The following is a 27076-nucleotide window of genomic DNA, read 5'->3' on the forward strand; positions in this document are numbered from 1 at the left end:
CGGAGTCAACGGGAGAGCGTCAGCTGTGGACTTACTGCAGTGAAGACACCGTGGTAAATAGATCTAAGTATGTCGACTTCAGCTACGCTATTCACATAGCTGAAGTTGCGTATCTTAGATCGATCCCACGTGGTAGCGTAGACAAGCTCTAGAACACCACTACAGTACCAAGGAAATAGACTGAAAATGCAGGAAGTAGTTAAATAACTTGGATAAGGCTAAAATAATTAAAGATGCAGGATAAATTGTAATGGGCATCTGCTATAAACTCCCTACGGACTAGAATTCAGTGAGTCAAAACCCCTGGGGAAAGCAATCTAGGAGGGACAACTAGGAGGAGGCTTTAATGATCTGGAGTCTAGACAACTAGACAGCTATTTGCTCACAGCAGAGGAATGGAGAGTCTCAGGGCTACTGGGTTCAATTTCAGGCATTCTTTAGACTATTCTGTCCCGAGTATCCACCCTCCCCCCAAAATCCCTGTTCCTCTCTGCTCCCGTTTGCCTCCAAACCTTCAGGCTCTGCACCTCTCCTCTTCTATTTACCACCTGCCCCCTCCCCCCTCTGCTCCTATCCAACCCCTTGTTCTGGTTCCTGCCTTTCTCCTCCTATGCTACTCCTATCCACCACTCCAACCTCTGTCTCTTGACACCTATCCCTTCCGCTCCTATCCACCCACTCCATCTCCTGTCTCCCTCTGCCCTGTCCCCATGGCTCTTCCCTACTCTCTGGCTCCTGCAACCCTACATTCCTCTCACAGGATGATGCCATCAAAAATCTTGATGTTTTGTCTCTATTAGCTGATACGGAGGCACTGTATCAAAATCTCAGAAATGGTATTAGCCTGAGGAAAGATAATTATATCTTTAGAGGAAAATCTAAGACTTGAGTAGTGAAAATAACCTGTGGTGGCTGTGACACTAACTTGCTCTACTCGTAGACTTCACAGGCCTCTGCTGAGCTCTCACTGTTTGTCATGAGCAAGCAATGGACTGATTACAACATAAGGTCCACCAGAATATTTGCCCCGACCAGTGCTTCTAGAAAGGGGGGGAAGAGAGAAAGGAGAAACAATATTTTCTGCCATATGTAGGATGACAGAGTTTCAGACATCCACAGAGAGAGACAAAATAATCATATCAGGACACACTGATGTTGTTTTGTGATCTTTATGTTGCCAGGTGGTTATGGCTTTGAGTCATGTGTCCCACTGGAAATAATGGAATGTCAGGATATCACTGTCCAGTTATTTTAGAGTCTCTGTAGTGCTTTTCAGTGTACGACTGATTTAGAGGTTAAAGGAGCTCTGAGTACTTAGCAAGGAAAAAAAGTAAGAAACACATGAAGCTTTGGGGAAGAATTGCCAAATGAAAGAATTCAGTAGATACAGGACCTCAGTAAAGAGATGGCCAGGTGCCTGGCAAAATTGTACCCAAAATGGGCTATATAAAAACAGTAATGCATGGTCAGCATATATGATTAGCTACTACTTCTCCACATTGAGACAGGTTACCTTTAGGAATGTTACAAAGTTTGGCATTATCCCTATTCTGTGTTAAATTCATTAGTGATCTGGAAGATGGAATGAATCAAAATGTCCTATTTTTGTCTTGTACGTGTTTCTATTCATAGGAGTTCCTGTTGCTAACATAGCAAAAAAGGAAGATTCAGGTTTGTAACAGTGTGATTTCATGAGAAATGATGTGGATTAATTAATGACTTTGAATTTAATCTAACAAAGAGGAATAGTACTTCAGAACTATGCCCAATAAATTATTAGTTAATTTAATAAATTATTATTAATATTGTGGACATGTTTAAGACATTACTTTCACAATTTAACAAAAATCACTAAACTTGAATTATGTTAAAAACTTAATTCATTAATTGATATTTATTAAATGATATCAGTCTGTTGATGTCAGTCTTAAATTCCACAGTGCAATTATAAGCAACAAAAATTGTTGTTTTGAGCAGACAAAAATGTTTTATAAATCTGCTATGAGGTTCTAATTGTGTGGCACTGGGCTTCTTAGAGGGTAAATGTATTCTTAAAATGTAGCAACACCAAGTACAGGAGACCTAGAGATGGTGAATGAAAGAGAATTGAAGGAACTGGAAGGAGTATTGTGGTGGCAGAACGAAGAGAGAGTAGGAATGGGGAGGAGGAGGACAGGAGAAAGGTAAGAATGGACTAAAGGGAAGGACGAGTTCTCTTGAAAGAACATACAGGGGAAATTGATAGAGGAGGAAAAATAAATCTGAAGGGAAATAGTGGAAAAGATCGAGGGGGGAAAAGGATTCTCAGAGGAAGGAATGAATAGAAAAATAAGGGAGACAAATGGTTTTAAATGACTATTGAAGTCAAATGCTAAAGTAAATGCAAACAGAAGTTTTGCTTTTATATGCAAATAAGAATTTTTGAGTTAGCTCAAAAGTGCAGCCATACTGCTTTCTCTATACATGGTTGTGTGTGTAATGAACATATGGCTCTGATAAATTAAGAGGAGCAATGCTTTTCTTCTGAGAAGCCCCAAAATGTATATCCTGGGATACTTGTGCATGCTAGGACGGCTCTAGGCTTGTGGGGGAAGGACATGAGTTGGGGGGCTGCATTTTTCAGGCAGCTGAGGTGGGATTATCTGGCCAGATCACAGTCTAGGATATAGGGAGAGGGCAGTGCTGAGCTCTCTCTCCAACTGCTGCAGCTCCATTCCTTTTGTTTGTCCAGCTCCCACATGTCTTCCAGCTCTCTCTCAAATGCTACTATGGGATTTTTTTTTTTTTTTTTTTGCGTAGTGTAGACTTACCCTCACATGCCTACTAGGCCCTTGTCCTTAAATCTGATCCTGTGGCATGATTGAGAGTCTGGCTGTGATACGTAAACAGGATTGGGTTTTAAAATTCACCATCTAGTTAAACTCCAGCTATTGTAGAAGTTAACTGTTAAAGGCCTAACAAGCTACGTATACTAGGAGTGTGAAGCTATAACGTTTCCTTTTTTATTTTTTCTAATTTAACAAATCAAATATTTTAAAATTTAAAATAGTACTCTTCCTCTTGTTTGGAATTACTGTTTGTAGTGCTGGGTATTTGTATAAAAATCATACTGGATTTCACTTACGTTTTTTATTATTATTTTTGGACGAGCCAACAAAGCTGTGTTACGTTGATGTGAAAAATGAGCTTCCTAATGGAATCTACCATAGCAGTTTCTAATGTGATTTTTGAGTCACTCAAGAGGGATTGCATGACTTGAGCTAGCATTGAACAATTTCAATTTGATTCTCTACTCAGAGTCAAATCAGTGACCTGACAATCTGTTAGTGTTACCTTTAATTATATACCTATACATTTTGAGAATCAGACTGCTATGTAACACCAAAAGGAGAGAAAAATAACAAGACTGTCAAAGCAGAGTACAGTTACTGACCTTGCATTAATGCACAATCAGATATTAAGTTTTGGCAACAAATTTCCCATTCTACATAGTTTATGGGCCTAATTAGATTCCATACAGATACTGGCTTTTTTGAATAGAAGGTAGGTCGTCAGAATTTTTTTTTAAATTTCAAATTCTCATTTAAGCAGTTTTTTTGTTCCACAGATGGCAGTAAAACTCATTTTAAAGCTAAAAAGACTCAGCTACTCATCAGTTAAAATATATAGTTCATTCTCCATTGTTACTCACGATATGGCGGGGATAAAATTGCTGTGTCCACCAGTTTTTTCAAACTCTTCCTTGAGAAGTATGAATCTGACATTTGGTGGCTGAAATTTTTCTGTTTTTCATTTAAATCTATTTCAAAACTCTACTGTGGGCACTTACAAATCTGAAAACAGTTAAAAGGTGACAACACTATCTACTGAATCCTCTTGCCTCAGTGAATTTCTAGATGTTGGTAATTGTAGAGGTGTCTAGGGGTGTGTGGCCCTCCCTCGCTGCCAATCTCTGACAGAGGCCACACCTCTTTGCTGTCACCCCCCTGGAGTAGTAGTCTATCAAAGGGGGAAGTTAGCAGTCTTGCGGACCCAGTCCTCAGTTGGGAGAGAGTGAATGATTCTGGGGGCCCAAGCCTGTAGACGAGGCAGACCCCCAAACAGTCTAGGGTTCCAGCCGTCAAGCGGGGTACTGTAGTTAGGGACAGTTCAGGGGCCCAGGCCTTTGGGCAAGCCGGGGCGCCTTGCAATCTAGTGCACTGGCCCCCTCGTGCAAGGGCGAGCACTACCTACAGTCTGTGGGGCTCAGGACAGGGATTAAGCACCCAGCAAACAGTCAGGGGCACCAGCCTGGGTTAAGTCTAGGTGCTCCGTCAGGGCGAATACCCCCCAGTCTGTTGTCCTGGGTCTGGTGGGCAACAGACAAAAGCAGGCCTTTTGGTCTAAGGAGGGTGGTGGTGGTGGTGGTGGTGGGGACAGGGATGCAGGCCTGCCCAACTCCACGGTGTTCCAGCTCAGGGCCCTAACAGCGGCAGAATGGTCTGCCACTGGGTCAGCGTGGAATCCACCTGCAACACGCTGACTGTCTCTTTTATGGCGGCCCCACAGCTAGATGGTCATCTGGTTCCCCTGGCTGGTTCCTACACTCCCCCTCACGTGTACCTGAACCCTGGAGTCGTCCTCCGTCTCCTCAGGGTATACTGCCAGTGGCAATCCCAGCAGCTCCTCAGCGTCGGGCGTGTCTGGCAAACCTGGTCCCTGGGAGGTGTCCTCAGGGCAGCAGAAGTCTTCCGCGGACTCCAGTTCCAACGGTGAGCTGGAAGCATCTGCCTCCCTCGGCGGCTCCTCTTCAAGTGAGCTACAGGCCCACCTTTTATGCTTCCTGTTCCTGTCCCGCCTCTCTGCTTCTGGAGTGGTGGCGTCAACTTCCTGGTTCCGTGCACCAGGTGGGTGTGGTCCACCCTCGCTGCCAGTCTCTGAGGGAGGCCACACCTCTTTGCTACAGTAAGGAAAAGCTTTTTTTGCAAATAATGAAGATACAAATTGCACATTTAAAAGGCAGAATAATAGTTCTTTCACCACCCTCCTTTTAATCATAATACATTTAAAAGTTAGACTTCCTGATTCTCATCTGTGTGTTCAGGTCACTTACAACCAGATAAGTGTTAGAATTAATTTGATGTTTTCCAAAAAGCCTTTATGTTGGGATCTTAGTTTGGATCCTAGTTTGGATCCTCCAAACAGTATATCCTGTTTGTTGAAAGCTCAATTTGTAGCCATAGATTGGTTAATCAAGTAATCATGAACTATGACTTATTTCCACTGGACATTGCTGATATTGCATATGTAATTATTTTGTTGTCTATGGGGAAGATTTTCAAAGACACAGTGGGGGAGTTGGGTGCCTCTCTCTTCTTTATGTATTTGAAAATTTCCCCTTTGGTGCTGACGTGTTGCAGAGGTGTGTGTGCGTGTGTGTATTATATGCATAAAATATAATTTTAAACAACATTTGATTTGCATATGTCTGGACTGACTGACGAACTCTCTTACTATTCTGTATGTGTTTAGGTTTACTAAAGGAAGTAGAATTTTTAGCAAAAGAGAAGTTAGAACTGCAGTGCCAGGCAGAGAAGGACCATTCCAGCTTGCGCTCTCAGATGAAGGTTTTGGAAGTGGAACTTGAAGAACAGATGGATCAAAATCAGAAGTTGGCAAAGAAGTCATTGGAGGTTACTGATCTAAGGCAGCAAATTCAAGTCCTTGAAAAACAGCTTAGAAGTCAACGACAGTTCATGGATGTAAGCAAGCTCAACACCCAATTTCTGCAGCTTTGGAGAGGAAAAACACTTCCTCCTATTTTGTGATAAGTCTCTTCCAGGATAGTTTTGGTTTTATCGAAAATAAGACCTTTGTGTTTCTCCTTGTAAAACCAAGGATGATTGTTTGTTTTTAAAAGTTTCCTGATCTATAGGAGTATGGAAATTAGCTTTTTCTTTCCATGTTTTTGCTGTTCATTTGTTTTGTAAATTGAAATAATAATCTCCTATTGTCCCTGTAAATTCTTACCTGGCTTCTAGAACTGCCAAGCAAATGCAAGAAAAAAGGAAAATGCAAACATCAGCTTCCTCATAGCAAAAATTAAAAACAATTTTTTTCATCTTACAGGAACAAGCTATAGAGCGAGAACATGAACGTGATGAGTTTCAGCAAGAAATTCAGAAACTAGAAGATCAGTTAAAACTGTCAGGAAAATCCCAGACTTCTGGAGAGCCCAGACAATATGGGGTAGGTAGAACCACATGTAGTGACTGTGTATGTTTGAGTTTATTATATTTATTTAGTAAATTGCCGAAAGTGGATTTACATTTGGATATCTGTGGTTGCTTTGTTTGTTGAATATCACACTTAAGGTACGTCTACACTTACCGGAGGGTCCGGCGGCAGGCAATCGATGTTCTGGTATCGATTTATCGCGTCTGGTTAAGACGCGATAAATCAATCCCGGATCGATCCCGGAAGTGCTTGCCGTCAACGCCGGTACTCCAGCTCGGCGAGAGGAGTACGCGGCATCGACGGGGGAGCCTCCCTGCCGCGTCTGGACCTGCGGTAAGTTTGGACTAAGGTACTTCAAATTCAGCTACATTATTAACGTAGCTGAATTTGCATACCTTAGTCCGAAGTGGGGGGTTAGTGTGGACCAGGCCTTAGTATAATCATTTTCTCAAGTATTTTAGGAAATCCAGAGTACTGAATTAATCAACCTTTTCTTAAAACTGGCTGAATTTTGGTGGCATGAGTGTTGGAGCATGTCTTAATTTTGGTTTTGTTAGTGAGATTGCAGGAAATGGTGTTTTTGAATGTGTGTATTACAGTAAAATGTTGCCAACATATCAGGTTGGTTTGATTTAGAGAGAGCAAAATACTGTCACTAAAAATTATGGCATCTGGCCTTTTTTCTTTTTTTCTTCAGATGCTTGTTAGTTGGTATTCAATTTAAAAGTTTAATTTTTGTTTTGTTTTGTTTTTCTCTCACATAAATGAACATTACAGATCTTTGAATTGACTCTCCAGGTATGGAAAAATAGCATGAGCATCCCCCTGCCCTTTCTCCCTTCCCCTCAATTTCTTCTGCTTATTCAGATCTGCTTTCCTTTTTTGCCTTCCTCGAATGTAAAATCTGCTTCAGACTGATTACATGTTGGGATTCATGTTTAGCTTTGTCCAACTCTTACTCTAGAAAAAATGCTTTGTATTTAACTTCCTATTTCTAACTACTTTACTTTTCTGGCTTTATTGATCAAATGCATCCTCATGTAATTACTCTTGTAAAACAATTTTTTGTTCTAATACATGCTGTGAAAAGAAAACGAACTTTTGGGAAATAAGTAGCATGGAATCATTTCCCCTATGCCTCAGCTGTCCGGTTCTATCTGTGGCATCACTTTTCACATATTTTGTGTTTATATGGTTGTACATGTTACTAACTTTATTTCTAACTCTTCATCTGTATCAAGTCTGTAGAATTCTAAACCTTTAAATGTCATGTGGTAGAAGAATAAACCCATTATAAACAATTAAACTCTCAGGACAGTGGAGTTTTCCAGACAACCAGACAAATAATTTGTCAGCGTCATTGTATAGGGTCCTAAAGTTTAATGTAGCTCTACTTCCTGTTTATCATCTTAGGAGTTCTAGCTGTTTCATTCTCCCTTTACCTGGGCATAGTGTTCGAGACAGAACACCGATATGTTGATATATTTAGAAAATCTTGCCAACAGGTATATAGACTGTTTTATAAACAGATGTCAACAAAGGGTAGAGGAAAGTTTAAGGTGACCAATCCATGGAAGCTTAAATCATATATTTGTTTAAAGTTTGAAGGTCAAATAACTTGTTTAGTTTAAGCTGTTTTTGTGTGGATTGGGTATCCCCCCTTCAAAGACATGTTTCTGGTCTGGCCTCTACTTAAGTCTTGAGTACTCATAAGATCATAAAAGGAAATCATAAAAAGAAATGAAGCTGGGATGTGTGCAAAATGACAAGCATTCTAGTAGCAGTTTGAAAATGCCCTTGTTTACTGTCAAGGATGTTAGATTAAGTTTTTGAACAGTTTTTTTTACGCACTAATAAAACGGCACATGTAGAGATGAGGAAGGAATGAGACCTGTAAAAATTAGCTTATATTTATTTGCTGTTCTGAACATTTGCAACCTAATTAAAAAAAAAGTTCAGTGTTTAGTAGATTATTTTTGACTTCCTAAGGAAGAGCATCAGGGTTGAATGCAAAAGGTATGGGAGAGGATGAGAAATTAAGCTGGCAATATTTGTGGTTAATCTGAAGTGAGTTTTGTGATCATTACCAGATCAAAGTGCCAGGATGTAGATAGTTGCTATGCAATTATTTGGAAGTAAAACAAGTGGCTGCAGGTCAGTGAATATGTAGCACACATGCACTGTGATTGGATGAGACAATTCCGCTACAGTCCAGTGGCCTGAAGTTCTTGTTCTCTGAACATAATCACTGTAACAGATCCACACTTGCCCACTTTCTCACCTTCTAAAATAGGGGAATATCTAATAGGGCTATTTTGTGAAAAAAAGAATTGCCAGTTGGTGATCAGAACCACCATCTCAGGGTTTGGGATTAGAGTGAAGGTTGTGGAAGTGTTTGTTCCCTTATAGTCAGCATCATAACAATGGAGCTACTGGAACATAGCATTTAAAAAGAAATTTATAGTATAAGAATGATATGTCTCAGAAAAAGAGGTCCCCAAACTTTTTACCTCGTATCCCCACTTTCCCCCATCCACGTCCCCCCTTGGAGCTGGGACTGGGGCTGTGACTTTGGGGTGAGGGAGAGGGGGGACACAGACCGGGGTAAGAGGGCCGAGGCTGGGGCCACAGCTGGGGATGGGGCCAGGGCTAGGAGCAGAGCTGTGTGGCACTCCCTCTCAGAACCCCGTGGGGGCTGTCCTGGGCCCAAGCCGCGCTCCCTGAATGTTCTTCTGTGCCCCTTTAGAGGGGCGCACCCCACAGCTTAGGGACCTCTGTCCTAACCTCTTGAATTAACCAAATCATTTTGACAACATTTTTGTAACGTAATCAGCCTTAGAGAAAGTGTTGCTATTTTTTGCAAATGTTATTCAAAAGCTTTTCTGTAAGATAAAAACAGGCTTATGTTATGATTGATACTTGAGTGATAGTTTATGGAACACAAAGGAGATATGCTAAAACTAAATAATCCTAATTGGGCCCATATACAATTCAGAGTAAAACCTAATAATTTGGTTTTTATTCTTAACAGATCCATAGTACTTCCATTTTCAGGACCTTTTGTTATATTAATGTGCTGCTGTTTTTCTAGATCGCTGCAAATATTAAGCTAATACATTTATAGCTTTTTAAGAGGTACCATCTTCAGAAAGCAAGATTTACAGATGGCTAATTTTACCTTTTTTTATTTTAGTTTTGCTTTCAGGTGGTATCTGATAACAAATGGTGACTAATGTGAAATTCTGGGGCTGCCAATAATGATTTATTTTTAGGATTAGCCACAGAGTGAATATTTCCTTTCTGTAGAAATATTTAATGTCTTTTTTGTTTGTTTGTTTGTTGCATCTATGTAATATTTGTCTTGCTGTGTAGATAGAGTCTTTGCAAGCAGAAATAAAAGACAAAACAGATGATTACAATAAACTGTTACTAGAAAAGGAGCAGAAGTACCGAGAAATTACAGTTCGAGATAAAGAAATAGAGGAGCTAGCAGCGCGGATTAGAGAGCTGGAGCACACCAATACTGAGGCCTCAAAGACTGTCAGCCGTTTGGAACAAGAACTGCAAAAAATGAAGAAAAGGGAAACTGAACTAACACAAGTAATACTTTTAAAGATTTTCTTTTTAAGTGGAATGTACTAGTGGAGGGTAATTTAGGGATTATAGCTGACAATTCCATATGGGATTTTTAACTAGTCAAGTTATGCCAGGCCCTGGCCTTACCCTGCCAGGGAGTAATGGATATAGATGTCCAGTGTCTGTTCTTCCATCAGACCTGAAGAACAGCTCTGTGTAGCTTGTCTGTTTCACCAACAGAAATTGGTCCAAAAAAAGCTATTACCTCACCCACTTTGTCTCTTCCATCAGATGTCACTTAGTGTCTTGTATCAATGGCAAGTATTACAGTGGTAATTGGAAACAAATTTTTGCTTTGAGAACTGAAAACCCCCCCCACTATTTGCAAAGAATCATTTTTGGCAGTCACAAGAAATGTATTGGGAAGTATGTACTCCTTTTGTTCCTACAGGCGCTAGAGAAGGTGCTACTAAATACTACATAATAATACCTAACTCGTATACAGCACTGTTCCTCAGTAGATCTCATGTGGTTTTACTTTGAAAAATGCTATGTAAAATTAGTATTACTGAAGTCAACAGCTCTTCTCACAGTGTGTATTCAGAGCCATGTCTACTTACTTTAGACCCAGAGATTTTACTGCTTTTGCTACTGTTAGCTCTTCAGAGCCAGCCACAGCTCACAGAGATTGTGAGCTGACCTCATGTTCCATTTTGTAGATCATCAATAGAAGCCATCACATTCGGCCAACTGACCTAGCACATAACAGGAAATTGACATTAGATGGGTCTACCAGATGTGCATTTCAGGCATGCTGTTGTATGGTGGTGACACTTGGACCACCTGCAGCAGGCAGGAAAGAAGGCTAAACACCTTCCATACCCACCATCTTTCATAGAAGATTAGGGTTGGAAGAGACCTCAGGAGGTATCTAGTCCAATCCCCTGCTCAAAGCAGGACCAACCCCAACTAAATCATGCCAGCCACGGCTTTATCATGCCGGGCCTTAAAAACCTCTAAGGATGGAGATTCCACCACCTCCCTAGGTAACCCATTCCAGTGCTTCACCATCCTCCTAGTGAAATAGTGTTTCCTAATATCCAATCTAGACCTCCCCCACTGCAACTTGAGACCATTGTTCCTTATTCTGTCATCTGCCACCACTGAGAACAGCCATGCTCCATTCTCTTTGGAACCCCTCTTCAGGTAGTTGAAGGCTGCAATCAAATACCTCCTCACTTTTCTCTTCTGCAGACTAAACAAGTCCAGTTCCCTCAACTTTTCCTCATAAATCATGTGCCCCAGCCCCCTGATAATTTTCATTGCCCTCCACTGGACTCTTTCCAGTTTGTCCACATCCTTTTTGTAGTGGCGGGCCTAAAACTGGACGCAATACTCCAAATGTGGCCTCACCAGTGCCGAATAGAGGGGAATAATTACTTCCCTCAATCTGCTGGGAATGCTCCTACTAATGCAGCCCAATATGCCGTAAGCCTTCTTGGCAACAAGGGCACACTGCTGACTCATATCCAACTTCTCATCCACTGTAATCCCCAGGTCCTTTTCTCCAGAACTGCTGCTTAGCCAGTCGGTCGCCAGCCTGTAGCGGTGCATGGGATTCTCCTGTCCTAAGTGCTGGATTCTGCACTTGGCCCAATCCTCCAATTTGTCTAGGTCACTCAGGACCCTATCCCTACCCTCCAGCATATCTACCTCTCCCCCCAGCTTAGTGTCAGCTGCGAACTTGCTGATGGTGTAATCTATCCCATCATCCAGATCATTAATAAAAATGTTGAACAAAACCGGCCCCAGTACCGACCCCTGGGGCACTCCGCTTGATACCAGCTGCCAAATAGACATTGAGCCATTGATCACTACCCATTGAGTCCAACGATCTAGCCAGCTTTCTATCCACCTTATAGTCCATTCATCCAATCCATACGTCTTTAACTTGCTGGCAAGAATACTGTGGGAAACTGTATCAAAAGCTTTGCTAAAGTCAAGCTATATCATGTCCACTGCTTTCCCCATATTCACAGAACCAGTTATCATAGAAGGCAGTCAGGTTGGTCAGGCATGACTTGCCCTTGGTAAATCCATGTTGACTGTTCTTAATCACCTTCCTCTCCTCCAAGTGCTTCAAAATGGATTCCTTGACGACCCGCTCCATGATTTTTCCAGGGACTGAGGTTAGACTGACCGGTCTGTAGGTCCCCGGGTTCTCCTTCTTCCCTTTTTTAAAGATGGGCACTATATTTGCCTTTTTCCAATCGTCCAGTACCTCCCCCAATCGCCACGAGTTTTCAGAGGTAATGGCCAATAGCTCTGCAATCACGTCAGTCAACTCCCTCACCACCCTTGGCTGCATTAGATCTGGACCCATGGACTTGGGCATATCCAGCTTTTCTAAATAGTCCTTAACCTGTTCTTTCACCACTGAGGGCTGCTCACCTCCTCCCCATACTGTGTTGCCCAGGACCATCGGTGTGGGAGCTGCCCTTGTCTGTGAAGACCGAGGCAAAAAAAGCATTGAGTACTTCAGCTTTTTCCACATCATCTGTCACTAGGTTGCCTCCCCTTTCAGTAAGGGTCCCACACTTTCCTTGTCCTTTTTCTTGTTGCTGATGTACCTGTAGAAACCCTTCTTGATACCCTTCACATCCCTTGCTAGCTGCAACTCCAGTTGCGTTTTGGGCTTCCTGATTATACCCATGCATGCTCTAGCAATAGTTTTATACTTCTCCCTATTCATCTGTCCAAGCTTCCACTTCTTGTAAGCTTCCTTTTTGTGTTTAAGCTCACCGAAGATTTATCTGTGAAGCCAAGGTTGCCATATTTGCTATTCTTTCTGCACATTGGGATGGTTTGTTCCTGCGCCCTCAGTAAGGCTTCTTTAAAGTACAGCCAGCTTTCCTGGACTCCTTTTCCCCCTCATATTAGCCTCCCAGAGGATCCTGCCCATCGGTTCCCTAAGGGAGTTAAAGTCTGCTTTTCTGAAGTCCAGGGTCTGTATTTTGCTACTCTCCTTTCTTTCTTTTGTGAGGATCCAGAACTCAATATCTCATGGTCACTGCTGCCCAGGTTGCCATCCACTTCTACTTCCCCTACCAAGTCTTCCCTGTTTGAAAGCAGTAGGTCAAGAGGAGAACAGCCCCTGGTTGGTTCCTCCAGTAGTTGTCCCCAACATTCTCCAAAAACTTCCTGGATTGTCTCTGCATTGCTGTATTGCTCTCCCATCAGATGTCAGGGTGATTGAAGTCCTTCATGAGAACCAGGGCCTGTGTTCTGGAAACTTCAGTTAATTATCTGAAGAAAGCCTCGTGTACTTCATCCTCCTGGTCCGGTGGTCTATAGCACATGCCCACCATGACATCACCCTTGTTGCTCTCGCTTCTAAACTTAACCCAAAGACTCTCAACAGGCTTTTCTCCAGATTCATACGTTTGCCGTATTCTAAATATCAAATGGGAAACCAAAGTTCCTGACATTGAAGTAGTTGAGAAGGCAGAATGGCCATGTCAAATCACAGTTCTCAAACACAGACATGTCCATTGTCTTGATCATCTGAATTGGATGGACGTGTTCCAAAGGATGGAGAACTTGCAGATGCTCCAAGACTACTCATCTGACCTAAACTGAGGTTCAAGGACATTTGAAAGAGGGACTTGAAAACTTTCAATATCGATGGTACAAACTGGGAAGTTGCAGCTAGCAACAGGCTATGCTGGAGGGCTGCACTGCACCAGAGAGTTAGAGGCTGAAGAGAGGTGATTGGGGGGTGGGAGTAGAGAGAGAGGAAAGTGAAGAGGAAAGCTCAGGAGGCCTCAAACTAGTAGTGCACTGGCTTTATCTTCTGGCCCTGTGCTTTATGCCTGCATTATCTGTGGCAAGGACTGTCACTCAAGAATTAGACTTTGAAGCCACTTGCTATGCTGCATCATGACACACAGTAACTGAACTGCTTTGGCAAACACATCATCGTCTTTCAAGATGGAGGGTTGCCATTGCAATAGAAGTGTTTACCAAGTTACGGCAAACCTCCAAGTTTACCTCCCCTGTCTTCCTAGTCCAAATGCCCCAAGTATTTCCTAGTTAATACCAAAACCTCATCTTATCCTGGACAACTTTCTGCAATGACGTTAAATATATAGTCAATGCAAATGTGTGGCAAGTTCAAAATAGAAAAATTGGGAGCAGCACAAAATAAATTGAATTTAATAGTTAGATAATTAACACAAGCAATACTACTTGATTTTGTTCATTTTTAATTTAAAATTTAATTTAATTTTAAATCCATAAAAAAAATCCCTCTTTGCATTCACCTGAAGCTGCTGTAGACTTTCTGGTCTGCTCCACTGGAGTGTTGCAGAAATCAGGTGGCCTTCCTACAGAATTTAGGTTCAGCTTGCCAGAGAACAGTGGGGCCTTGGTGATGCCACTAAATGTCATTTGGGGCTACCTGTAACAAGTGGGATGAAAAGCTCTCAAATACTAGCTTTTCATTAAATATGTTTCTTTTTGATCCATGGAAACGTGAAGCGTCCTACTGGTAGTCTGAATGACTTGAGTTAGAGTGACCAATTTACTGCAACATGCCTTAGAGTCCTAGACGGTCCAAAATGTCTTTTAACTTAAGATTTTACTACAGGGATTGATATCTATGAATCTGAAATAGTATTTAACTTCAGAAAATAACTTGCTAGTTGTAATAATTGCACAGACACATGGTCATAAAGCTGTTTCATAGGCTGAAACGCACTCCTGGATGTGCTGTCAAAATGATCGTATATCGTGTACTTTGTGCACAAAGAATATATTTTGTTCACACTGGAGATTGCACATCTGTTCGTGTGTTCTGTGCACATGCAGAATAGTATGCATTGTAGAAATTGGAGAGCAGGCCTCATAAGTCATGAATATAGAAAGAATCCATTCGAATTTGATAAGCACGTCCCCTTTATTTAAAACGTAGGACTAGAACTACACCTATGTGTATACAACAGTAGTTTTTACAAATGTTATACTCTGAATAAATCTATTATTTCACTTGTGTTTGGCCTTTAACTAGATCACCATGGCAATAATAGAATGTTATGAGAAACCTAATCTTAAATGTGGAATTGTGCTGATTAAGACACTATAGTAACCTTATTATCCAATGAGTATGAAGAACTTTTAAGTCATATAATTTATATTCCAAAGGAATCTGTTGCACATTATTGGTGGAGACTTTTTGCCAGTGATCAAGATAAACTTCAGACTGGTGCATATAATTTCTTATTTTAGCGTTCTTACATATGGGCAAGAACATGGGCATACCTAGAGCTAAAGTAGAATTGTTTTCTGTCCTTCTGTACTATGTCAGTAGGGAGTTTATTGAGTAGTTTATCATACCTGTGACACGGACTTTGTGTAATGGCCTGAAGATTTTGGGGTTTCACCCGATGAGAGAGAACCCCATTGCCACACTAGGTGCCCTAGTTACCAAGTGATCCGTATGTAGTTAATTAGGAAATCTTTTCTTGTATCATGCTCTACCCTTCCCACCTCACCAGTTATGTCAGCTGTGGGCGACATCATCTTGATGCCCATTTATTGTTGTCCTATAAGTGCATGCATGGAATGCTCTTCCTGAGCTGGTCTGTGTGCCAGTGGGAACTATTGGGTGTTGAGAAGTTGAAAATTGGGACACTTATTTATGCACCTGCATAAAGACTCAAGAACTTATCTTTAGGTGCCTGTTTTTAGAAATCTTGACTATACTAGGAGCATACTATCATGTAGTATAGTGTAAAATGTTGTTAAACAACTTTGTATGTCACATTTTGTCTGGACTTGTTCCTCGGTAGGATCTGAATAATTTTTTTCAGTTTCTTCTGGTTCTTGAAGCTTTTCAGAATGAGGAAAGAGAGCCTCATAATGTTACCTTTATTATCATAGTTTTCATCAAATTATATAAAGAAGTTAATGTCACTCCTTTGTTAGAACTACGTGCATCGAGGCACTGGTACACTAGATCTGTAAGAGAGGGAATGGGCATGCTCAGCCAAAGACAGATTGCTTCCGTCTGAAGTCTCCTCTTCAGTTCCCCTTGTAACATATATTGAATACAAATGGTATCTGATAGTAGTTCTGGAACCTGTACTCCCTAATGAAAATACCTTTGCCTGAGAAGAATAATTGAGAGAGATTAACCAGATTAAGGCTAAAAGGAAAACTCCAAGAAAAAAAACAAGACCAGAAAAAGCCTACTGTAGCTTGTCAACTTGACTGGTATAGCAAAAACAATCTAATACTTTGTTAAAACAGGTTCGTTGTGTTGTCATTTCAGCTAGTAACTTAAGATTTATTGACATTACAACTTACTTTGTTCTCCCATAGCCTCATTTAAACTTTCAAAGTCAGCGACACCTGGAAAAATAACCTCTGTTTCTTAAAGCCACTTCACCTCTGCAAATAAAAGTGCTACCAACAATAAATAGAGTAGTGGAGCACAGATGCAACTGTGACATAAGAATAACATCTTTTAGGGTAGTCAAAAATTGAGTTGTCTAGTACTGTAGAAGGTATTGAGACATATTTAAATCAGCAGGTGCAGATAACTAATAAGAGTTTTAAATGAGCTGGCTGAGGAGCTAACTGTAATGTTGATTTTCAATCAGTCTTGGCCCATTGGGGAAGTTCCCTAAGGCTGGAAGAAAGCTAATGTTGTACCAGTTTTTAAAAAGGATAAATGGGTAATTATAGGCCGTCAACCTGACATCGATCCTGGGCAAGATAATGGATGAAGAACTCAATAACTAAATAAAGGCGGTTAATGTAATTAATGCAAATCAACATGAGTTTATGGGAAATAGATCCTGTCAAACTAATTTGGTTTTTTTTTTTTTTTTTTTTTTTTAATATGAGGTTACAAGTTTGGTAGATAAAGATAATAGTGTTGATGTTATATACTTAAACTTCTATAAGACATTTGACCTGGTACCGCACAACATTTTGATGAAAAAACTAGAATGATATAAAATTAACCTGGCACCCATTAAATGGATTAAAAACTGGCTAAATAATAGGTCTCAAAATGTGATTTTAAACAGGGAATCATCCTCAAGCGGGTGTTTTTTCAATGGTGTCTCACATGGATCAGTTCTTGGCCCTACTCCATATAATATTTGTATCAGTGACCTGTAAGAAAGCATAAAATCATCATTGATAAAGTTTGCAAATGACACACAAATTGGGGGAGCGATGAAGAGGACAGGTCATTGTTTCAAAACAGTCTGGATAGCTAGGTAAACTGGGTGGAAGCATACATTGTGTTTTAATACAACTAAATGTAAATATGTACATCTAGGAATAAAGAATGTCGGCCAGACTTGGAATATTGGGGACTCTGTCCTGGGAAGCAGTGACGGAAGAAGCTTGGGGAATTGTGGTGGATAATCAACTGAACATGAGCTCCTGGTACAACACTGTGACCAAAAGAGCTAATAAAATTCTGGGATCCATTAAGAGGGGAAGCTTGAGTAGGAGTTGAATAGGAGCAGAGGGGTTATTTTACTTCTGTATTGGGCACTGTGGCATTGGTGCGACTGGTGCTGGAATACTGTGCCCAGTTCCAGTGCCCAAAATTCAAGAAGGATGTTGACAAACTGGAAAGTGTTCAAAGAAGAGGCACGAGAATGATTAAAGGATTAGAAAAGATGATAGTGATAGACTTAAAGAGTTCAATCTATTTAACTCAACAAAGAAAAGTTTAAGGAATGACGTAATTATCACCGATAAGTATCTACACGAGGAACAAATATTTAGTAATGGACTTTTAAATCTAGCAGAGAAAGGTCCACGAGCCAGTGACTGGAAACTAGACAAATTTAGACTGGAAATAAGGTATAATTTTTTAATGGTAAGAATAATTAACAATTAGAACAATTTACCCAGGGTTGTCGTGGATTTTCTATCACTAACGATTTTTAAAACAAGATTGGATATTTCTCTAAAAGATATCCTAGGAATTAATTTGGGGAATTTCTATGGCCTGTGTTATACAGGAAGTGAGACTGATATGCACAATGGTTGCTTCTGGCCTTGGAATCTATTAATCTATAAACCACTGAGGGCAAAATTTTCAAAACAGACTCAGCTTGGCTTTTAAATTTACCTCCTTACGTTTTTGGATGCATATCTAGACACCACTTTTGAATTTGCATGTTTTTAAAGATCTGTTTGGTTATGTGCTTGTTCATTGTAGCGTTTTTAGAAGATAGTGTTTTTGACAGGATTGTTCTGTTTAATAATTATAATTGTTCTTAACACTCAAATCCATGTTTTGCAGGATAAAGAGGCATTGCAACAGCAGCAATACAATAATTTGATCCAGATCTCTGCCCTGCAGTCTAAACTGGATGAAGCCAGGCACAGAGTACCTTCTGAAGGCAGTTCTGATCATGGGCTAAAGGAACAATTACAGGCAGAGCAGGAGGCACTCCTAATGAAAGAGAGAGAGGTAAATCTGAAACTAACATTTCAGTTGCTATATCTAGAATCTGAGAATAAAGAACACTTTTATGTAAAACTATGTCTAAGAATTTAATCCATTAAAAATCAGGAAATTGATAATTCTTACATCAACTGTACGTCACTGGGCATATCTCCATTTTTGTTCTTTTACTGTTTCTGTATGTTCCTGACCTTGATTATTATTAATGATCACTAGACCAAGAATTAGGCCTAACCTCGACTATCTAAATTATGGCTCCTTTTTGGCGATCACATTTCACTCTCTCTTTCTCCCCCCCAACTTTTATTTGGCTGTATATTGCCTAGGCAAGCATTTTTGGACAGGGATACTCAGAAATTGAACCTCTATTCAGGTCTCTCCCTGCAGTTTCTCAGTTCCACAATTCATTGCAGAAAATGCCCAATACTATGCTTGGAGGCCAGAGTAGCATAACTCTAGTGATAAGTCACTGAGCCTCTCTGGGCCTCAGTTCCCCATCTTTAAAAATGGGCTGATAATGCTTCCCTATCGCGCACGGGAGCTGAGGATAAATACATTCAAAATTGCAAAGTGCTTTGAAATCTGCTGAGGAAAAGCACTACATAAGAAACAGGCTTTATTATTATATAAGCTATTCTTAACACAAAATGTATGCATTTTGATTTACAGTACAAAAAAAGTGCCTGTCCCATGTGCCAGACACAAATCATAGCAATTTTAAAATAACCATCTTAAAAGATTTCTAAGCTTTTTGGGTCTCTAACTTGAAAATGGCTCACTTCTTCAAATTTTTCATGTTTAAATATGCTTAAAATCCCATGCATTAGCTACTTTTTCACAAACAAACCTATTAGCATTTGTCATTCCTTCTTGGTTTCATATCTAAAATGTTTTATTGTGGCATTGTCTTTAAAATGTGTAGATACCAAAGCACTCTTTGGTTGTTTAAATTCTTACATGAGAATTTTGACAGGGAACATTTTATATGTAAGCACACTTCATACAGGAAAACTTCTATATGGACAGTTTGGAATGGTAATACTTTGAAAATGAAGTGCTGAATTGCCCACTATCTCCAATTTCGCAGTGCCACTCGTCCCCATAGACAAAACCAAGTCTCGGTTCTGTTCACTCCATGCCCCCCAACAGGTCCAACTAGTGTGTTGCTTTTGACATCCTCGTAGATTCCAAGACCAGAATGGACCATTGGCATCATCTAGTCTGACCTCCTGTATAACACAGGCCATAGACTGTCCCCAAATTCATTCCTAGAGCATATAGACATACATAAAGACAGTTACAAAGTTTAGAAGCTCAACAGACACAGGCCATACAGTGCTTCTGAGCTCTGTGTTTGTCCCTGCCAAGTTTGTAGGCTCTTGAATGATGGCTAAGTATGTAGTAGAAGAATCCTCATTTTACAGAAGGAAAGGTGAAGTCAAGGGTTAGGTGATTTACACACAATGACTGTGGTAGTTTCTAAACTGAGATTAGAATTTGGAAGTTTGATCCCAGTCTGGATATTAGGACACTGGATTCTTCCTCTCCCTTTTGTCTCTAATACTATATTTGTGTGTGTTCTATTTAGACAGTTTTGTAGCAATGGAATTGGCTGTAGTTACTTATTCTTCATAAAGTAATGTGAAGAACCAATGTAATCAATTTTTGTTTAAATAAAGGCGCCTACCAAAACGATGTTTTCCTGTGTTTTAGATCCTGAGTTTGTTAGAGCAACTAGAACAGTTTAAAGAGAACTTAATCAATAAAAATGAGGAAATCTTGCGGCTGAACTTGCAGTTAGAGATGCAAAAAAACCTTACCGCTGGCATCGGCCAGCTTCAAATAGAGAATGCTCATCTGAAGGTATGTTGAGCCATTTAACTTTACTCTAACCTGCCTTAGAGACCACCTGTCATGAGCAACTTCTTGCAGAGGCCAGGGAACATCACCACTCTCCGGTGTACAAACCTTTGAAGAGAGACCACCTCTTACAAAAGACCACTTTTGCGAACTTCCGTGAGTGGTCGCCCTCAGCAGGTTTTACTATGGTTCCTTAGAGATGCTTGTCTTTGAAGGATTCAGTGTTTTATAACCTTTTTTTGGTTTAATAATTTTAGTAACTTTTGTATCTAGTTTGCCTCTAGTTTTAAAAGGAATCTACTGTTGTTCTTCGAGTGATTGCTCATGTGTATTCCACAATAGGTGTGCGTGCTCGCCATGTGCACCGGTGCCAGAAGTTTTTCCCCTAGCAGTACCCGAAGGGGGGAGCGCCCCCTGTGACCCCTGGAGTGGCACCTGCCTGGCGCGGCATAAGAGGAGCTGCACGCTCTTCCCCCCCCACCCCCGAGTTCCTTCTTGCCGCCAGTGAAGGTGTATTGGAAGTGCTCTGCTCCAGCTTTGCTGTAGCTTGTCCCCAGAACTGTTTGTTTGTTTAGTACCTGTAGTTAGTTAGTGTACTTAGTTTAGTTAGTGAGTGAGCCCGGGCCAGGGCATGCCCCGAGATTTAAGTCATGCAGTTCTTGTATCCCAAGAAGCAACCCGCACACAGACTGTGCTGCTTGGGAGAAACCCATATCAGCGAGAGGTGCAAGATATGCAAATCGTTTAAGCCTCGGACCAAAAGAGAAAGGGACATTAGGCTTCGAGCCATTCTGATGGAGTCGGTGCTGATCCCGACTCCGGCACACCGCTTTGAGGCAGGACCCGGGCACCGCGGTGTCGGTACGCGGTGATCCGCCGGTGCCATCGACCAGTCGGAACTGCTCCCCGTCCACGGGGCACACCAAGAAGACTCCCTCTTTGCAGCGGCACCGTGGGAAGTCTGGGACAGAGGCTAGGCCCATGTCGGGCAGTCCTCGATCCCCACCGGGCCCTAGGCCTCCGACTCATGTAGAGCGGAGTAGCCCGGCCCCTTCGGAACAGGCCTCTCTGGATGTCTGGATGCCGTCCACGCCCGAAGCCCTGCAGGTGGCCCGGGACGTCTTGTCCATGCCGGTGCCCGGAGCGCCGCCGATTTCAGCCTGACGCTCCAGAGGCAAGCCTCCGCTGGGATCTCCACAGTCGCCCCCAGCTCGGTACCGGTCTCAGTCGAGGGAACGTTCCCGATGTCGATCACCGCCCAGCATCTGCTCGGAGCAGAGTCCATGTGGATTGCCCTCGACGCCAACGACTCACAGCACCAGTCCTTCTCAGAAAGCGTATATCGACAGGACCACAGCGGACATCGTCGTCGGTCCTTGTCCCGGAGAGGGTACCGCAGTTGGTCAAGGCACGATCATCGACGCCATTCCCGCTCGGGCTCCTGCTCCAAGTCTCCACCAAGGCACCGCAGCCCCGGGCATCGATCGTCGTTGCCTCGCCGGCGCGGGTCCGCCCGTTGAGGCCGTTCGCGGAGCAGCTATTACCGTCGGTACCGGTCCTCTACGTCGAGATCGCGGTTCCGTGACCATCGCAGATCCCGGCACCGCCGCTCGTCCTGGTTGAGAGACAGCAGTGGATCCTATGCCAGCCTGGTCTCCATTCGTAGGCTGCCAACCTGGGCAGCCGGCCCTGCCGGTGCTACAGCAGGTGCAGTGGCACCAAGCGTCGTGGCCTGCCCGGTGGTACCAGTGGGCACCTTGGTCTCCGGCGCAGCCCCCGGTGGGAGCTCACTCAGTGGCCGGAGCTTCAGAAGCACCGTCAGCCTCCCTCTCTAGAACCCCGACAAAGAAGTTGGTGGGACGCTCGTCCTTGGTACCCTGCCCGCTCGTCCTTGGTACCCTGCCCAGAGGCCGACCAGGTGGTGGATCCTCTGGTGTCGCCAACACCCAAAACATCACACTGGCTTCTTCGCCCTGCCCAGAGGTGGCAATTGTGGCCCCCCCCCCTCCATCCCGCAGGAGGACTTCAGGGCCCACCAAGAGCTCTTAAAGAGGGTGGCAGCAAACCTCCATCTCCAGGCAGAGGAGATGGAGGAGCCCTCGGACTCCCTGTTCAACGTGTTGTCCCCATCAGCACCGGGTAGGGTGGCCTTGCCGCTCCATGAAGGGGTGGCTAAAATTTCAAATGCCTTGTGGCCCCCATATCAAAAAAGGCAAAACGCAAGAACACCTCTACCCTGGTATAACGCTGTCTTCAGGAGCCAACAAATCTTACTGCGTTATAGGTGAAACCGCGTTGTATCGAACTTGCTTTGATCTGCCAGAGTGCGCAGCCCCGCCCCCCCGGAGCGCTGCTTTACTGCGTTATATCCGAATTCGTGTTATATCGGATCATGTTATATAGGGGTAGAGGTGTACTTTGTACCCACTAAAGGGCATGAGTATCTATATACCCACCCGGCGCCTAACTCCCTGGTGGTTGAGTCGGTCAGCCACAGGGAACGACAGGGTCAGCCAGCCCCAACCCCAAAGAACAAAGACTCTTGGAGGCTGGACTCTTTCGGAAGAAAAATTTATTCGTCTTTGAGTTTCCAGTTACTAATGGCAAACCATCAGGCCCTCTTGGGTCGGTACGAATTTAATCTGCGGGGCTCTGCCTAAATCTGAGGTCTCCCTCCAGGAGTGCGATAAGGAGCTCTGGGCACTGGTGGAGGAAGGGGCAGCGGCAGCTCGGGCTTCCCTGCAGGCTGCCTCAAATGTTGTGGACAGCCGCATGTTCAATGGCCTCTGTGGTGTCCATGAGACGGGCGTCATGGTTCCTGCTCTCCAGCAAGGCACAATCTTCCATGCAGGATCTCCCGTTTGATGGGAAAGCTCTGTTTGCAGAGGAAACAAATACAAGACTGCAAGGCATGAAGGACTCCTACACGACCCTCCCGACCCTGGGTTTCTATGTCCGGGCTCCGCAAGCCGCAGCAGACTCCAACCCCAGCCACCCTCCCGAAGTACGAGACCGCCCATAAGAAGCAATGGGAGTATAAGAGACGCCCTCACAGGCAGTCTCAGCCTGCCCCCGAGTCTGGACCCTCCAAGGGCAAGCAGGCGGGGAAAAGGCGATTTTGACGGGATGCTCGGGGGCAACCTGCCAGTCCTCATCAGAGATCCAACCCCAGTAAAGCTTCCCTTCTCCAACCGGTTGTGTGCTTTCCTTCCAGAATGGTCTCGGCTCACTTTGGACCGATGGGTCCTCAACACCATCTCCTGCGGTTACACCCTCTAGTTTACCTCCTCCCCGCCCAACCACCCCCCGTCCCTCCTGGGAGACCCCTCGCACGAAGCTCTGCTCGAGCACGAGGTGGGGTGGCTCCTATGACTGGGAGTGATAGAGGTGGTGCCCGAGGAGTTCATGGGAAAGGGGTACTACTTCCGTTATTTCCTTATCCCGAAGGCCAAAGAGGGTCTCAGGCCCGTACTGGACCTATGGGGTCTGAACCAGTACATGGTGAAGCTCAAGTTCCGCATGGTCTCCCTGGCCTCCATCATCCCCTCCCTGGATCCCGGGGACTGGTACCCTGCCCTTGATCTACAGGATGTGTACTTCCACATCAACATATTCAAGGGGCACAGGCACTTCCTCCATTTTGTTGTGGAACAGAATCATTACCATTTTACAGTCCTCCTGTTTGGACTGTCCACTGCCCCCAGAGTGTTTACAACATGCATGTCGGTGGTAGTGGCCTACCTCAGATGGCGGGGGTACAGATATTTCCCTATCTGGACGATTGGCTTGTCAAGGGCACCTCCAGGTCGCAGGTGAGAGATCATGTGACACTCCTCCTGACGATGTGCACGGTCTTGGGCCTACTGGTAAACAACACCAAGTCCACGTTAGTCCCAGTCCAACACATAGAGTTTATCGGGGTGCTCCTGGGTGCATGTCGGCCACGGCCTCTTTCCCGCCAGACAGGTTTGAGACCCTGAAAGGTCTCACCGACTCAGTCACAAGGTTCCCGGTGATAACAGCCAGGGTTTGCCTGCAGCTCTTGGGTCATATGTCGGCGTGCACGTATGTGGTCTGTCACGCCAGACTCAGAATGAGGCCCCTCCAGCTCTGGTTGGCCTTGAATTTCTCCCAGGCCACAGACAGGATGGACAAGGTCCTCACTGTGCCGGATGCTGTGATTACCTCCCTGTGATGGTGGTCCACCCCGAACAACATGCTCCAAGGGGTCCCATTCAGGGACAGGGCTCCGTCGCTGGAGCTGGTGTCCAATGCGTCGGACCTGGGTTGCGGGGCCCATGTGGGGAGCTTTCAGACCCAAGGCCTGTGGTCGGCTCAGGACCTGCCCCTACCCATAAACATCAAGGAGTTCAGAGCGGCGCGGCTGGCGTGTATGGCCTTCTGCTCGCACCTGGAGGGCAAGGTAATCGGGGTCCTCACGGACAACATGGCCTCGATGTTCTATATCAACAGGCAAGGCAGGGCCCGCTCTTCTGCCCTCTGCCTCGAAGCCCTCAGGCTGCAGGACTTCTGTATAGCATACGACATCCACCTGAAGGCCTTCCACTTACCGGGCGCCCGCAGTGAGAGGGCGGATCACTTGAGCAGGGACTTCTCCTCGCAACACGAGTGGTCCCTCCACCTGGAAGTGGCCCACCAGATCTTCCGAAGGTGGGGAACTCCCCAGGTGGACCTATTCACGACTTGGTAGAACAGGCAGTGCCCCCGGTTCTGCTCCAGGGAGGTCTGGGGAGGAGCGCAGTCTCCGATGCCTTTCTCCTGTCCTGATCAGGCCGGCCTCTCTACGCCTTCCCCCCGTTCCCTCTGATCAGCAGGGTCCTGGAGAAGATAAAGTCGGACAAGGCCTGAGTCTTCCTGATTGCCCTGGCGTGGCCCAGGCAGTATTGGTGCGGGACCCTAAGGGCCTAGCAGTAGCTCCACCGTGGCCGTTGCCGCTCCGCCCGGACCTGCTCTCACAGGACCAGGCCGCCTCCTCCACATTAACCTAGTGGCTTCACCTTACGGCGTGGCTGCTCAATGGTTAGGTGGAGAGGAAAGGACGTGCTCAGAGCAAGTTCAGCGCGTCCTCCTCGAAAGTAGACAGCCCTCCACTCGCCGCGCTTATTTGGCGAAGTGGTCCCGGTTTTCTAGGGTGTCTCCCCGGTGACCAACCCGATCCAGCTTATCCTTGATTACCTCCTCCACCTGAGGGCCCAGGGCCTGACGCCCTCGTCCGTCAAGGTGCACCTGGCGGCCATATCAGCCTTCCATCCGCCAGTGCAAGGACACACGGTGTTTTCCCATGCTATGACTGGCCGGTTCCTTAAGGGTCTAGACCGTCTTTTCCCGTATTCTAGACCCCCGGTTCCACAGTGGGACCTAAACCTGGTGTTGGCTCATCTCATGGGGCCTCCGTTTGAACCACTGGCCACGTGCTCCTGGTCTTACCTCTCGTGGAAGGTGGCCTTTCTGGTTGCAATCACGTTGACCCGGCGAGTCTCAGAGCTCAGGGCCCTGACCTCCGAGCCACTGTATACGGTCTTTCATAAGGACAAGGTCCAGCTCCGCCCACACCCCACGTTCCTCCAGAAGGTGGTCTCTGCCTACCACATGAGTCAGGACATTTTTCTACCGGTCCTCTGCCCCAAGCCTCACGCATCCAGTGAGGAGCGCCGCCTCCACATGCTTGACGTGCGGCAGGCTCTGGCTTTCTACCTTGAGTGGATTAAGCCGTTCAGAAAGTCCTTGCAACTGTTTGTTGCCTCGGCTGAGTGCTCGAGGGGCCAGCCGATTTCCACTCAGCGGCTTTCCAAATGGATCACTTCGTGCATCCGTTCCTGTTATGAGCTGGCGGGCGTTCCCTTACCACCTATTGTGAGGGCACACTCGACCTGAACACAGGCCTCATTGGCTGCCTTCGTGGCCCACGTCCCCATCCAGGATGTTTGTAGGGCCGCCACATGGTCGTCGGTTCACACGTTCACCTCACACTATGCGATCGTCTCCCAAACCAGGGATGATGCCGGGTTTGGCAAGGCTGTGCTCCATCCTGGGAACTTGTGAACTCCTACCCACCTCCAACAGATATAGCTTGGAATACACATGAGCAATCACTTGAAGAAAAGACAGTTACCTTTTCTGTAACTGGTGTTCTTGGAGATGTGTTGCTCATGTCTATTCCACATCCCACCCTCCTTCCCCTCTGTCGGAGTTGTCTGGCAAGAAGGAACTGAGGGTGGGGGAGCGGATCGCCTAAGCAGGTTCTTCTCCCGACAACACGAGTGGTCTCTACACAGGGAGGTGGCCAGGCAGCTCTTCCTAGAGTGGGGCACTCCCCAGGTGGATCTGTTCGCCACCGTCCAGAATCACCTGTGCCCATGATTCTGCTCCAGAGCGGGAGAGGGCGAAGGGGCGATATTGGACGCGTTCCTAATCCCATGGTCCGGCTGCCTGTTCTACGCCTTCCCGCCCTTCCCCCGATAGGCAGGGTCCTACAGAAGGTAAAGGCAGACGGGGCTCGGATTATCCTCATAGCCCCGGATTGGGCCCGTCAACATTGGTACGGGACCCTCCTGCAGCTTTTAGTGGCCCCCCCACACAGGCTGCCACTTCGACCGGACTTCCTCTCCCAGGAGGGAGGATGTCTCCTCCACCCCCACCTGGCCACATTCCATTTGACAGCGTGGCTGCTCCGTGGTTGAATGAGGAGGAAGGGAGATGTTCTCAGGATGTTAGACAAGTCCTGCTTGAGAGCAGGAAACCGTCCACACGTCAAATCTACCTGGCCAAATGGTATCGGTTCTCCAGGTGGTCCAGGGAGAGGGGTTCTTCCCCCTCCTCCGCATCTATCCAGCTCATCCTCGATTACCTCCTGTCCCTTAGGACTCAAGGGCTGGTGCCCTCCTCAGTCAGGTTACACCTGGCAGC

At 44.8% G+C, this 27076-nt stretch overlaps 1 protein-coding gene across 21 annotated transcripts in view; it reads left to right on the forward strand.

Annotated features, from left to right (window-relative positions):
• The window catches only part of PCNT (pericentrin), a 243875-nt gene that overhangs the window by 140867 nt on the left and 75932 nt on the right, over nt 1–27076 (forward strand). For 10 of the 21 annotated variants that reach the window (XM_065562243.1, XM_065562244.1, XM_065562258.1 and 7 more), the window contains 7 exons: nt 1633–1671; nt 5512–5741; nt 6109–6228; nt 6994–7014; nt 9589–9816; nt 18125–18295; nt 20003–20152. In XM_065562243.1, coding sequence (XP_065418315.1) covers nt 1633–1671; nt 5512–5741; nt 6109–6228; nt 6994–7014; nt 9589–9816; nt 18125–18295; nt 20003–20152 — 959 coding nt within the window. The remainder of the gene's footprint in view (nt 1–1632; nt 1672–5511; nt 5742–6108; nt 6229–6993; nt 7015–9588; nt 9817–18124; nt 18296–20002; nt 20153–27076) is intronic. The other 11 variants (XM_065562253.1, XM_065562254.1, XM_065562245.1 and 8 more) reach the window with 6 other exon arrangements.

The sequence above is a fragment of the Chrysemys picta genome, chromosome 11 (assembly GCF_011386835.1).
Source record: "Chrysemys picta bellii isolate R12L10 chromosome 11, ASM1138683v2, whole genome shotgun sequence".
NCBI lineage: Eukaryota > Metazoa > Chordata > Testudines > Emydidae > Chrysemys > Chrysemys picta.